We start from the raw sequence: 13,912 nt of genomic DNA on the forward strand, positions 1-13,912 counted from the left end.
CCGCCGCTGATGTAGGAGTTTCTAGGTGAACACAAGCTATGCAACCCCCTGGTCGTGTGTGCGCACTTTTATATTTTGGAGGCGAGGTTGAAATATGTCCACAAGACAAACGATCCGCAGTTTAGCTGTTTATTTATAGAAATCAGGAAAACACCTTGAGGAGTACAAGGTGCCGCTCTTGCCCCAGTCCAGAATGTGTCCAGATCCCTCCGAACCAGGGGCTGCGTCCCAAATAGCACCCTCGCTCCTACACCCTTCGACAGGTGTACACTTTGTGTGACGTTGTGCTGACGTCACAGAGTGTGCACTTCAGTGAGGAGGGTGAAGGTGAAGCTAAAAGCGCTCAATGGGACTCACTTCAGCATGTTTGCCTTTGACCGAAAAAGTACCTACGCAGTCTTTTCATGACATCTGTCTCTATTTAATTAAAATAATAATAATAATAATAATAATAATAATAATAATAATAATAATAATAATAATAATACAGTAGTACGGTAAGACCATGAGCCAGTGACCTTGTTTACACAGACACACAGGGAAAGAAATGCAGCTCTTCATGAATGTACAGTAATTGACATTGCAAGTATAGCAGATGTTTACACCAACTACAATAGTGCAAGAGTACACCACCTTGTTATGAGGGCAATTTCGAGTTCCCACAGAAGTTGAACTGAGAGAAGCCAGTAAAAATCTGTTAATTAGAAAGACAATAGATCAAGGTCCAAGAGAATAGGTCATGCATGACAATCACAAAACAATGCATAGTTGAACAAAATTTGATATCACACTTGTTTGCAAACTACACCATGAAACTGCAGAAACTTTACTCATGTAAATACAATCAGTGATAATATAAAACCATTCAGAAATAGGGAACACCACATTTACTAAACAATGATTAGTGTAGAACTAAAATAAATACTGTAATGGGAATGGAAAGGCAGCGCCACCCTGCTTAATTAATATGTGGCCATCTTCGCTAGAGCTGCTGGGAAGTGAACTAGGGACTGTAAAAAGTTAGTTAATTATGGTTAATTGTTGTAAGTTGACCCCATTTTGTATTGTTGTGATGTTGTGATATTCTCCCTTATTTTCCCCTGTGTATAGTTGTACGGGCTCTGAATAGCCCCAGCCATTTGGTTGCTTTTAAGTCAATTCCTTTCCACTGCTAGGTCTGCCTTTGTTAAGGTGGAGTGTAAACGCATGTGTAGAAATAAAGAGCACATTTGTCTCATTCTGGTGTCTGACTCCTTGTTTGGACTCATGAGGGTTCTAGCAGTACCTAAACTGTTACAATACATTTACCAAATTTGCATGTCTGTATTGTAGAAATAATTCATTGTTGTTATATGGTTTTAGAAACTATACACTTTCGATTCTTAGGTCTTAATGTCTTTGTTTTACACTGATGCCTCAAAACCACACATACCCTTTCTTCATAAAACAATATTACAATAGCTCATAAATTCTTCAAAACTGCTGACAGTCATGGTACACACCTTAAAAATATTAATGAATATTATTGTATATGGGATCAAGTAGTGCTATGTTATGTACACAAAGTCTTTGTGGTTTCTATTTCAAGGGAAGTCTATTTCCATGTACAGTACTTTCTGAAATGTCTTTTAACTGCTTTGTCAGTGAGCTGTCTACAGGAAACTATATTATAGCACTAGACTCTGCAGATCAGTTTAGATACAGAGTGGGAGTAAAGTAAGTAGGCAATACGAGTCAACAAAAATATTATTTCAAAGCATAGTAATGAACCATGACCACTGTTCATGTATATTATTAAAAGAGCAATATTTGTTTTGCCTCCATTGCTTGTGACATTTGGGAATTGAATTAAATACCTAAACAAACCCATTCCACCAACCTGTATATGAAGAAATAATCACTGGGCTACTTCAAAAGGATATTAACTTTTCAGCAATGGATGCAATAAATGTAAGAATTGATTCAATTGATTCAATTTAATTTGTTAATCATTACAGCTTTAACATGCTATTTGTTTTATTATTCATTGAATAATTCTGCATGAACTTCACACAAAAGACAAGGACACCTGATATATATATCCTTGTCTTTTGTGTGAATTTCATTTCTAGATGAATGTGTTTGTGTTTTGTTTCATGCAAAATTATTCAATGAATAATAAAACAAATAGCATGTTAAAGCTGTAATGATTAACAAATTAAATTGAATCAATTGATTCAATTCTTACATTTATTGCATATATCAGTCATTTTTGTCATTGATTGATATAGATATAGATATATCTATCTATCTATAGATATATATCTATAGATATACAGATATCTATCTATCTATCTATATATCTCTATCTATATATCTCTGTCTATCTCTATCTATCTCTATATCTCTACATCTCTCTCAATGACAAAAATGACTGATTATGCCACATCAACTAACCAATTAAATTTGGAAAGCCTGAAACCAGGACTTAATTAAAAGGTATATAAAGCACATGCTGAAATGATTTGATACAAATTCAGTTAAATAGATGTATATGCAATACATGCAGAATATCCATCAATAAGGCAATATACCAAAAACACAATTTCAAGCTAACAACTTGTTTAATACTCATGTTACAGAAAAGTGAAAAACTGCTGGGATTTAACACTGTAGTCCAGGGGTTTTCAAACCGGTCCTGGAGTACCCCCTGCCCTGCTGCTTTTTGTAATAAATCCATTATTTTTTCATTATTTTGGGGGAACTATGTGTTTATTATTGTTAGTTAAACAAAATGCTGAAATCATTTGCTTGACTGAAACGAGGGTCGATGGCAGCTAGTACTTTTAAAGAAAGGATTTGTTTATGTAATGCGTTTGTTGTATATTTGATTGTTTAGTCAATTTGCTCTATGCTTGTGGAAGTGACTGCTGCTGTGTTGCTATATACAATATATACAGATAGATGCATACCACAATGATTGCGAATCCAAAGCTTAATCCAAAAATCTCACTGAAGCCAAGTCCCAACACTGAAATCAACACACATTGGATTTGAAAAATCTGTGTAATAATTTTTGTTTTACATAAAACAGAACTTCTAAATAAAGTTATTCTCACCTGTGCATAGACACAACGGGATTGTCCCTGTAAAGAATTTCAAACATTGGTTAAAGACAAATTCTGGTTCTGATATGCCTGTACAAGACGAGTGTGAAAGCATTCACTCTGGAATCGATAGATTGATTGTCACCCTGTCGGTAACTGCTGTCCGAATCAGGCACTAGAAAGTACCTGAGATAGTAATCCTCTATCTCCTGTTATACGAGGTTGTCTCACTAACACAATTATACACCTTCTGTTGGGGTAAAATAGCTTTCCTGTAAGATACTAGTTAAAACTTGCTCTTATAAGGGTTTCCTTGTTCTTATTAGGATTTCTCTGCTCAGACTTATCCGTGTGGCAGACAGAGATAATTTCTACTGCCGTGGACATTCTTTAGGTAACGAACCAAAACTATATAACCTGTCCTTATCAGTATAGTGTGTGCCGTGTCCTTGGTACCAGCGCTTCCATGTCTGGATGAAATATTGTTTCCCCAATTATAAAGAATTCCTCATGAATTATTGCTTCCTGTGTCTCGGAACTGCCCCGGACACACGCCAACAAAATATCATCCAGGTTCGGGACGGCCCCGAACCTCCTTTGAAATATTGCTTGTAGATGTATAAAACGCCGTGTGAAACTTTCAATAAACGAACAGACATTGGGTCAGTGTGTAAAAGCCGGACACAAAGGGGAGAGAGAGAAAGTCTCGAATTCCGGTAGTGTCCGGGATTTATTAAAGGTCAGGTCCGTTCAGGGGACACAGACAAACAGGGAAAACAAAAGCAAAATAAAGACACAAACGTCCACAAAACTCGGTGCTCCGGGCAGGCAGTTCTCCTTCTGTCTGGTTAGCTGCCTCCGTCGGCGAGGGAGAGGGATTACATAAATTAGACACAGCTGCCGCTGACGTCACAATCGCCTCGGTGCTCATTGCCCGCAGCCTGTTAGCGAGGGAGCGACGACACCGCTGCGGCACATGAGCACCTCAGCAGCAGCCGTGCCGTGACAGGCAGCGGGCTGTCACACAGTGACTTCACTTCCCGGGTTGTCTCCTGTTGAAAAGTCTCATCTGTTACTGGAAGCGCTCACTGGGGTGCCTGATTCACTGGTACCCGAAGGGTTGCTTCAACTGAAGCGTTGTACCTTAACACCTCCTTAGTGTGGGCTTGAATTATGACCTGCAGAATCGTGCAGAAGAGTGTGGTTGCAGATGTAAAAGACAACAACATGGGGGTTGAACCCTCATTGCCCACAGCTGTGTTGAAAATTGGATGAATATGATGAACTAGTATCGAGTTACTACTCATCTGTTTTTATCATTGAACAGTATCTCCACGGGTGTGACTTCTGGGAAGTTACGGAGTTGCGTAAAAAAAATGTCATCCTATAAGCGTCTCTTTTTGAAATTGCTGTTGGAGTTTTCTTTTATTAGGGTTTAGGTTTAGGGTTTAGTTTAGGTTTTTGTGTACTTCAGTTAGTTTACTTCTGTTTATTTTCTTTATTAGGTTAGGGATTTAGATATTAGTAGTTTAGTGACTTTACTAGACTTTTTAAGGTTAAGATATTTCACCCCTTGACAGACCAGTCAAACAATTTCTGTATGGACCTCGCTTCGTGCATGGGGGCATTGTCATGCTGAAACAGGAAGGACCTTCTCCAAACTGTTGCCACAAAGTTGGAAATGCAAAATCATCCAGAATGTTGATGTATGCTGTAGCGTTAAGATTTCCCTTCAGTGGAACTAAGTGTCTGAGCCTGCACCATAAAAAACAGCCCCAGACTATTATTCCTCCTCCACCACACTGTACAGCTGGCACAATTTATTGGGGCAGGTAGCGTTTTCCTGGCATTCGCCAAACCCAGATTAATGCGTCAGATTGCCAGCCTCGTGTCCACTGCTCCAGAGTCTTATGGCAGCGAGCTTTACACCACTCCAGCTGACGCTTGGCATTGCGCATGGTGCTCTTGGGTGTGGCTGAAATAGCTAAAGCCACGTATTAGACGGGGTGTCCACATATTTTTAGCCATGTAGTGTACATAGCACATCACTCATTACACTAAGAATACAATATTACCTTTGAATTTGGGTGTAAAACATTTGATTTTCAAGACAATAATTATATAACCTAATCTACAATGTCCTGTATACCTTTCCCTCTATGCCCTAAAATAACCAAATATATCCCAACTATAAATGTATGGAAACAATACTGGAAATGGAAAAACTGAAAACGGGCACCATCAGCACATGGCACATCTTGCAACAGCAATCCTGCTGATTTTATTTTTGTTTTTCAGTAGCAATGAGAAGATATGAACAGTTTTGTCATGCATAACAGCAACATAAACAAAACAACAGGAAAAACCTCTGTGCTGCATTATATACTGGATTAGAATAAATGTATATACTTATATAAACCAATGGTGATATTTTTTAAAAGCGTTTTCACGATGAATACCTCCAAAGCACGACGCTTAATTGCAAGCTGAGGAAGATAAGCTTGTATAGTGGTTTATTATTCAGCTCGGAGTATGTCGGTGGGCTCTAATTCAAAGCGGATGTAGGGACATGCTTTCTGATTTGACAGATCATCATTATTGACAGCATCATCCCAGTCATCTGGAAAGGAGATACAACAAAATACATTGGTTTAGTTCAAGTGGAGAATGATAGCATTAGTCAAATCCACTTTCTTTGTCTGGTTCACAAAAGTATCTATCTGTGTAAGAATATCAGTTTGAACTGAGGAATGTTTGCTAAATTGACCAGCTTTAACTTAAGTCAGAGAGAACTTGACAACACAAAAACATCTAACTTCAAGTTGTCCTAAATTAAATATGCCAGGTTGTACTGTACTGCACACACAGATTACATATTTTTGTAATCAACACACCACAGTTACTGAAGGTTGAAAGACAAGACTGTTTCCCAACCAGTGTGCCACAGCATTGTTGTGCCTTATATTAGAAAAATAAGAACAAAAATAATGTGGAATAAGAATAATAAACAATATTTAAATTTTACGTAATTAAATTAAGCGCCTGATAGAATTAACATAGACAGGTCTGCTGTAATATATATTAATTCAATAGGTGTGTATTATTGTATTACATCATCTAACTTCAATTAATATGAGGATAAAGATTAATTTACCTAATTAACAACTAAATAATAAATCAATTTTGGATTTTAAATTTGCTCAGTTTTTTTAAACATCCAGATCCTTCGAATAACATAAATATGGCAATTTATCTGTTCTGCAGTGTTGAAAGGACATATTTTATACGTTATAATGGGGTGGGTAGAAGGGGTGTCTTGGACCGTGGAATGCATCTTCAGAAGGGGAGGCCATAGAGTCAATTCACCCGTTGTCCAATGAGACCTATTGTATAATAGTTCACAGGTTGCTACTAAACTATAAAAGCTATAAAACAAATAAAACATTCACATGCTTTAGTGCTCCTCAAACTTCCCGTAAACTTGCATCCATCGCTCATTTCACTCACAAACTCATTGGCAACAGTGACCATATTCACTTCCAACCCAGTCTCACTAGAGAAACATCAACAGGCTAACATTTTGGCATTTCTGTGAAAATGTTACCTGGATAATGTTTTCACTTTCAACCACAATGCCTCACATCTGTTCCTACCATGGAGTACTCCGATGGAATAGATACATGTATAAATATACATTGTTAATTCCATTTCACGATGAAGATCTTACAGCCGATAGCCTGCTCACATAATATTTCCAAATTCCACTATTATCTTTTCCTGGTTTCTTATTTAAAGTAATTCTAACCTGTCACAAGTTCTCTGGTGTCTGATTGGGTACTGCCTTTAGGAGGCAGGACATCTGAAGCACCTCATTGGGTAATTTACTTCTTGAAGGTGGGACTAAGTACAATGACAGCCCAAAGAGCTGACATTTGGAAACATTTATTGCCTAATTATGCATTGTGAAATGTAATAAACAAAAATAGAATGCATATTATTAGGCATTTTACTGACATATTATCATTTTGCCATTAATACATTACTTTTTAATAGTTTACTTTAAGTTCTTTATTTTTAAGGATTGTTTCCCCTTTTTTTCAGACTGCTCATTATGAGCAAGGTAAAAAAACAAAAATACGTACGTCAGTGACCACTAAGCCAAAACACATTCCAATCAATGCATTATAAGTGTCTTCCATGTATCTGATGAAGATGGGAGCACAGGGCTAAAAAGAAACAGGACTTGAGTCAACACTTCATATTAGATTAAATGCAGCAGAATCAAATACAATCAGAATTTCTGTATTTATTTTGTTTTTGTGAATCTTAACCCAAATTTCAGTGAAAGATACGTGTGTTCTACATCTCATAAAATAATACTCAGTATTTGAATAAACGCAATGTGTGACAGTTTGTGCTGGGATTGACTGGTATAAGCTTACCTCACTGAAAACAACCTTTGAAGACGCTTTCAAAACAGAACTGCCATCCTTCCCAACAGTCTGGAAGAAATTTAAAATAATGTCAATGGTGGTATAATACTGTGACAGGATGCTGTGCTTATTTTGCTTATTTTTTTCGCTTTTGTGTGTTCCTATTGGACTGGCCCGAACCTCAATAAAGCCCAGACACCGCCAGAACCTGAGACTCTCTCCTTGCTTATTGTGTCCGGCTTTGATAAATACATAATATGTGTTTGTGTGCTATAAGGAGAAAATGTATTTAATAATAAAATGATTGGCCACATTGTTTCTATATATTCTCATTCTTCTTACTTCATAATTTATACATTTTTAATTTATGAAATCCTATGGAAAACTGTACTTACGTGATTAGACGCACTGTGGCATTTTGGACTGTCAGGATCATTCGAATCACAGAGACAAGAGTCTGGGATGTTTTGCCCCCAGTCTTGGTACCCATTATTCCATCCACAACACTTTCCCTATGGAAACAATTAATATAATAGAAAAGTGCTTACACAGCACAACAAGCCTCCATAGATCAACAATCTGGATCAAAGAAATGTCATTAAAAAAAGTGTTTACCCATTGTTGCACACTTTCCAGCCACTGTTTGGTGGTAGGGGCAGCTTGATCCACTGGCATGTTGTTAGTGAATGGTCCACTATCAAGAAACTGGAATTAAAATAAATACACAATTCTTCAAGCATCTGATATGATCTCATGCCAAAAACCAAGCAGCCATCCACACATTTTCAATAATCACTTCATCCAGTGTTGGGTCACGGTGAGCTGGAGCCAAACCTGGCGAACACAGGGCAAAAGTCACAGTATAGCCCACACTGGATGCTTGTCCACAGAGCACATCCACACGAGTCCAGCGCAATTTAGAGAAGCCAATTAACCTAAGCAGCAGATCTCTGGGATATGGGAGGAAACTGGAGCACCCACCAAAAACCCATGGGGCCACAGGGTGAACAATCCCCATACAGACAGAGACCCAAGGTCAAACCAGGGACCAAGGAGCTGTGAGGCAGCAGTGCTAACAACTGCACCGCCATGCCAGCCGATACAAAAAACACCTTAAAAACAAACAATCAGGAGACACTTTTTGTTTGGTGTATTAAATGGGAGACATCGCTGTTACTACAAATTCTATACCCGACACTAAGAAAGGCAGTGCTGCTCTACATCCAGCCCTCACCCCCACACATGGCATCAACTCCAGTGTAGAGCATATCAACAATACTCTATCAAAGATAAGCAGCTAGAAGCTCCTTTATGTGGGGAGATTAAACTTAGTTCCTTAAATAATGTTAAATAATTAACATGATTTGATAATATTGTATTAGTTTATAATAATAATAATAATAATAATAATAATAATAATAATAATAATAATAATAATAATAATAATATCCATTCTTCAGGTCTATTGCAGTTCACTGATCTTTCCATTATCAAATATTTTTCCCCACAGCTGTAACCTGAAAATATAGTCTGTGTATGAGGTCATATAATATAGGACTACTTAACTATGAATAATTGAATAATATACTTGAGACTGCATTCTATACATAACTAAAATCAACAATAAAATAAAGAAATCCTACCGATGACTTGTAGATAGACACTGACACAGCAACAATCAGCAAGATGACCAAGCCAATAACAGTCAAAATAAGGTACTGAGGAAAAAATGCAAGTGAGACCTTTAATACAATTTGTTCATATAAAGAAATGTACAGGTGTTGATCTCTGATTACAAACTATCATGTATACAACATTTATTCAAAATATATTTAACCATGTAGAGCACTTCAACTGCAGTTCATGACTTGAGTCATGCTAAGTTTTACTAATCTACAGCTTAGACCAGGGGTTTTCAAACTGGTCCCGGAGTACCCTCTGTCCTGCTGGTTTTTGTTCCAACTGAGGTCTTAATTGCTTAATTGAATCCTTAATTGACCTAACAAAGCAAAATACCATTCAATTAAGTAATTAAGACCTAGGTTGGAACAAAAAACGGCTTGCTTAGTAGTAGAACAAAATATGTACAAATCACAAAAATATATTTGTGTTTCAAATTAAGTCAATTAAGTCTTTATATAATAAATTAATGGCTATGTTTCCTTATGATGTTTTCCTGTGGGAAGAGTAATTAGACAAAAATACATACCACAATCAGTGCCCACTGTTTTTCGAAATATGCACCAAGACCTCCAAGACAGGAAATTACAACTATGATTGATCCAATTACCGACCCTGCTATTAGACCTCTAAATATGTGGTCCTCCATCTGCAAGAAATAAAACCGAACTAAATGATAGGAAATAAATAAATACATCCATAAATATGATCTGGATATATATATATATATATATATATATATATATATATATGAATTTACTTGAAAAGCTAGTAGTCTGGGTTTCTCATAAGATCTTATCCACCTTCTGTGATCACTTGTTTTTTTGTTTTTTTTTGTGCTAGCAACTTACTTTTTGAGCTTTACTATAGTACAATTGTGTTATTGGTAGGTTACCTTCCCCTTTAAGCTGGAAAGACTTGATCAATGTTGTTGCATTTCTAACTTTCCGAGACATTTGATTTTGGTAGCAATTGAGCACCATCTGTATTAGGGTGGGACTCTTGCTCTCTCTCAGACCTGGTGTCATTTAATGCAGATCACGTGTTTTCACGTGATCACTAATTCACTGCATTTTGGACATCTGCACCAGCAGTCAGCACCAGCAGCCTTCAATGCCCCCCTCAGTGCTCCCCTCCCATAGAGCCCGACTACCAAAGGGCAGGGAATCCAGTGAGGAGATGCCAACGAGGAGACAAGACACCGCATTACATCATCAACAGCTATGACCATCTCTCCAATTTCCGTTATCCACTCCCATTACTCCCATCTTGAACTTTCTAGATGCTGCTTTCCTAATAACTGTACCCTTAACTCTCTGACTCTGCCCTCCACCTCTCTCCCCTCCCTTTCCCTGTCCAGAAAGCAGATTTCACTTGGATCTCCCCTGAGAAGTCTAGTATCCCTGCTGCTGTGTCCTCTCTTTGTCCAGTTCTATTCTCCTCATCTGTCCCTTCACTATACTGTGCCCCCAGGACTGTTTACTTCCTTTCTTGGTCCTGGTCAAGACAATCTCCTGAACTCCAAACTGAATGTCTGAATAGGAAAGAAAGGTGATTTAAGCAATTTTGAGCGTGGCATGGTTGTTGGTGCCAGACGGGCCGGTCTGAGTATTTCACAATCTGCTCAGTTACTGGGATTTTCACGCACAACCATTTCTAGGGTTTACAAAGAATGGTGTGAAAAGGGAAAAACATCCAGTATGCGGCAGTCCTGTGGGCGAAAATGCCTTGTTGATGCTAGAGGTCAGAGGAGAATGGGCCGACTGATTCAAGCTGATAGAAGAGCAACTTTGACTGAAATAACCACTCGTTACAACCGAGGTATGCAGCAAAGCATTTGTGAAGCCACAACACGTACAACCTTGAGGCGGATGGGCTACAACAGCAGAAGACCCCACCGGGTACCACTCATCTCCACTACAAATAGGAAAAAGAGGCTACAATTTGCACAAGCTCACCAAAATTGGACAGTTGAAGACTGGAAAAATGTTGCCTGGTCTGATGAGTCTCGATTTCTGTTGAGATATTCAGATGGTAGACTCTGAATTTGGCGTAAACAGAATGAGAACATGGATCCATCATGCCTTGTTACCACTGTGCAGGCTGGTGGTGGTGGTGTAATGGTGTGGGGGATGTTTTCTTGGCACACTTTAGGCCCCTTAGTGCCAATTGGGCATCGTTTAAATGCCACGGCCTACCTGAGCATTGTTTCTGACCATGTCCATCCCTTTATGACCACCATGTACCCATCCTCTGATGGCTACTCCCAGCAGGATAATGCACCATGTCACAAAGGTCCAATCATTTGAAATTGGTTTCTTGAACATGACAATGAGTTCACTGTACTAAACTGGCCCCCACAGTCACCAGATCTCAACCCAATAGAGCATCTTTGGGATGTGGTGGAACGGGAGCTTCGTGCCCTGGATGTGCATCCCACAAATCTCCATCAACTGCAAGATGCTATCCTATCAATATGGGCCAACATTTCTAAAGAATGCTTTCAGCACCTTGTTGAATCAATGCCACGTAGAATTAAGGCAGTTCTGAAGGCGAAAGGGGGTCAAACACAGTATTAGTATGGTGTTCCTAATAATCCTTTAGGTGAGTGTATATCTATATATATATATATCTATATCTATATAACATTAATTTAATGTTAGGACTCTGAGCAGATGTTTATTTCAGCTCTAACACATTAAAAGCCTGTAATTGAAATAAATTAAATATTTAAATTCATATGTTAAATATTTTGCATTTTTAATAAGAACTGTAGGGAAATTATTTTACAGTGATACTGACAAATAAAAAATGCCCCTCAGCCTACAACTAAATAATTTATTTTGGCATCTGCATCCACATGGATTTAATGCTTTAAAATCTGCATTTGACAGATGCGGATTTCTGTCAGCTCCCTAATTTTTAAGTAATTTTGTAAAAATAGATAAGACAGTAGCAAAATACACACTATATCCTGTGGAACTCCTGACAGCTCCTGAAAGGCATGCAGATCTCAATTGATAATATTGAGCTTACTTATTCATAAAATCCTAAGATTAAATCAATCCTTAAATAAACCTAGCCAGCATTATTTGGAATTTAACTAAATCTCAGTTAAATCCTATACTTTAATTTTACCTCTACATGTTGATAGTAGGTTGTCTTTTTATATAGTACATCTCCAAGCACCAAGCACCCCAGAACCTGGAAATAGGAGCAGACACACAGTTGATAAGATTTAGTCACACTCTGAGTATCTCCCGAGCAACCTATTATAGTATCATCTGCAAAATGAAAAGTTTCTAACTATCCCAGAGTCCAGATCATTAATATAGATTAGAAAAAGCACAGGCCCTAATAATATGACACCCTTGGATTTCTCAAGTTCAGTAGAAGAAACGTTTACTGCTTGATTTTCTTCTACAGCCGACCCACTCTGGGACTTACATAGTATTGAATGTGACTTGCATGACTTTTCAAGCTTATATAAAATGAACTACATAAACACACCAGATATGCTCAACATCAAAACACAAACATTGCATAGTGCTGTCCAACTTCTTACATATGATAATCGACATGACATTACAGTTACTACCTATAAAATAAACCATTTACTCATTTACACACACACACACACTTTTTCCTCCAGTATCCATATACATATTGTTGCCATTTCTATAGAAAACTATGACAACATCCTTTCACTTTATTTAACAATGTATTCAGTTTATTATATTTATATTTTAGACTCTTTTAAAAGTCAACACAACTAATTGCATTGTTTTCTTTAGTTTAACACAGACGATCATATTTCACAAATGTATTGGTGTATTTGTTTGATGATGATGATGATGATTACCAGCAACGCCATGCATACTCTTGGTACGTTAATATAACACAATATAAGTAACGTAGAAATACATATAATTTGCATTAAACGAATAACTTCCAAATATGTAGTACTATAGACAACAATAAGTTATGTTGTGATTTCTGCTAATCAGATGCCACGATGTCTAGTATAAAGCAGTGAAGGCACTTTTGCAGAAATAATCTATTATATTAGTATGTCTATTGAAACCAGGCTAACTTACCCCAAACAGGACGTTGAAGGCGATGGCTACAGTTTTCACACACATCTTATTAACCTTCGCCATTGCTGGATGTTAAAGGTATTTCTGAACAAAAAGAAGACGATTGTGCTAGTTGTCTGATGATGCCCTGCTCTGCAGCTGTTCACATGAAAATGTCATTAACATAACAGTAAACCGTATAAACTCCGAGTTGTGCAATCTCGGTTTAAACGGTAGGCTAATGGGTTGCTGCACTGGGCGTTTTCATTACTTGTTTTCTTACATTATGCGTGAAAGAAAGGCTTTGGGTGGGACGAGGCTGAAGTTGCCTTGCTTCTTATTCGCAGGTTATTTATTCATCCAAGTTACATATTTAGCAATGAAAGTAACGGGCTAAATCACCTTGGGACACTGATGTCTCTGCGGATTCATGACGAGGAGCATTTTCTCTACCAGGTCCAAGTGTATTTATCCTGTCCCAACCTGCCTTTCAGTGGCAATTATGTTTACTCGTATTATTATTACATTTTGTCTACTCATCCATGAAGTCTTAGTATTCCAGAGCTTTTATCATTATTATTATGATGCTATGTTTGTTTTGATCACAGCCTGTCCCACTAAATCGATCTCCTACTAA

The 13,912-nt window shown here is 37.7% G+C and overlaps 1 protein-coding gene across 1 annotated transcript; it reads right to left on the minus strand.

Moving 5' to 3' along the window:
* Positions 1 to 5,342: 5,342 nt before the first annotated feature.
* Positions 5,343 to 13,671, minus strand: LOC136771541 (tetraspanin-8). Its single transcript, XM_066723901.1, has 9 exons — positions 13,297 to 13,671; positions 12,338 to 12,403; positions 9,729 to 9,848; positions 9,163 to 9,237; positions 8,135 to 8,224; positions 7,915 to 8,031; positions 7,529 to 7,588; positions 7,229 to 7,312; positions 5,343 to 5,706 (listed from the first exon to the last, which is right to left on the minus strand). Exons 1-9 carry the CDS (start codon positions 13,357 to 13,359, stop codon positions 5,632 to 5,634), a joined length of 750 nt encoding a protein of 249 aa, XP_066579998.1. The 5' UTR covers positions 13,360 to 13,671; the 3' UTR covers positions 5,343 to 5,631.
* Positions 13,672 to 13,912: the final 241 nt, after the last annotated feature.

Source organism: Amia ocellicauda, chromosome 15 (genome assembly GCF_036373705.1).
Source record: "Amia ocellicauda isolate fAmiCal2 chromosome 15, fAmiCal2.hap1, whole genome shotgun sequence".
NCBI lineage: Eukaryota > Metazoa > Chordata > Actinopteri > Amiiformes > Amiidae > Amia > Amia ocellicauda.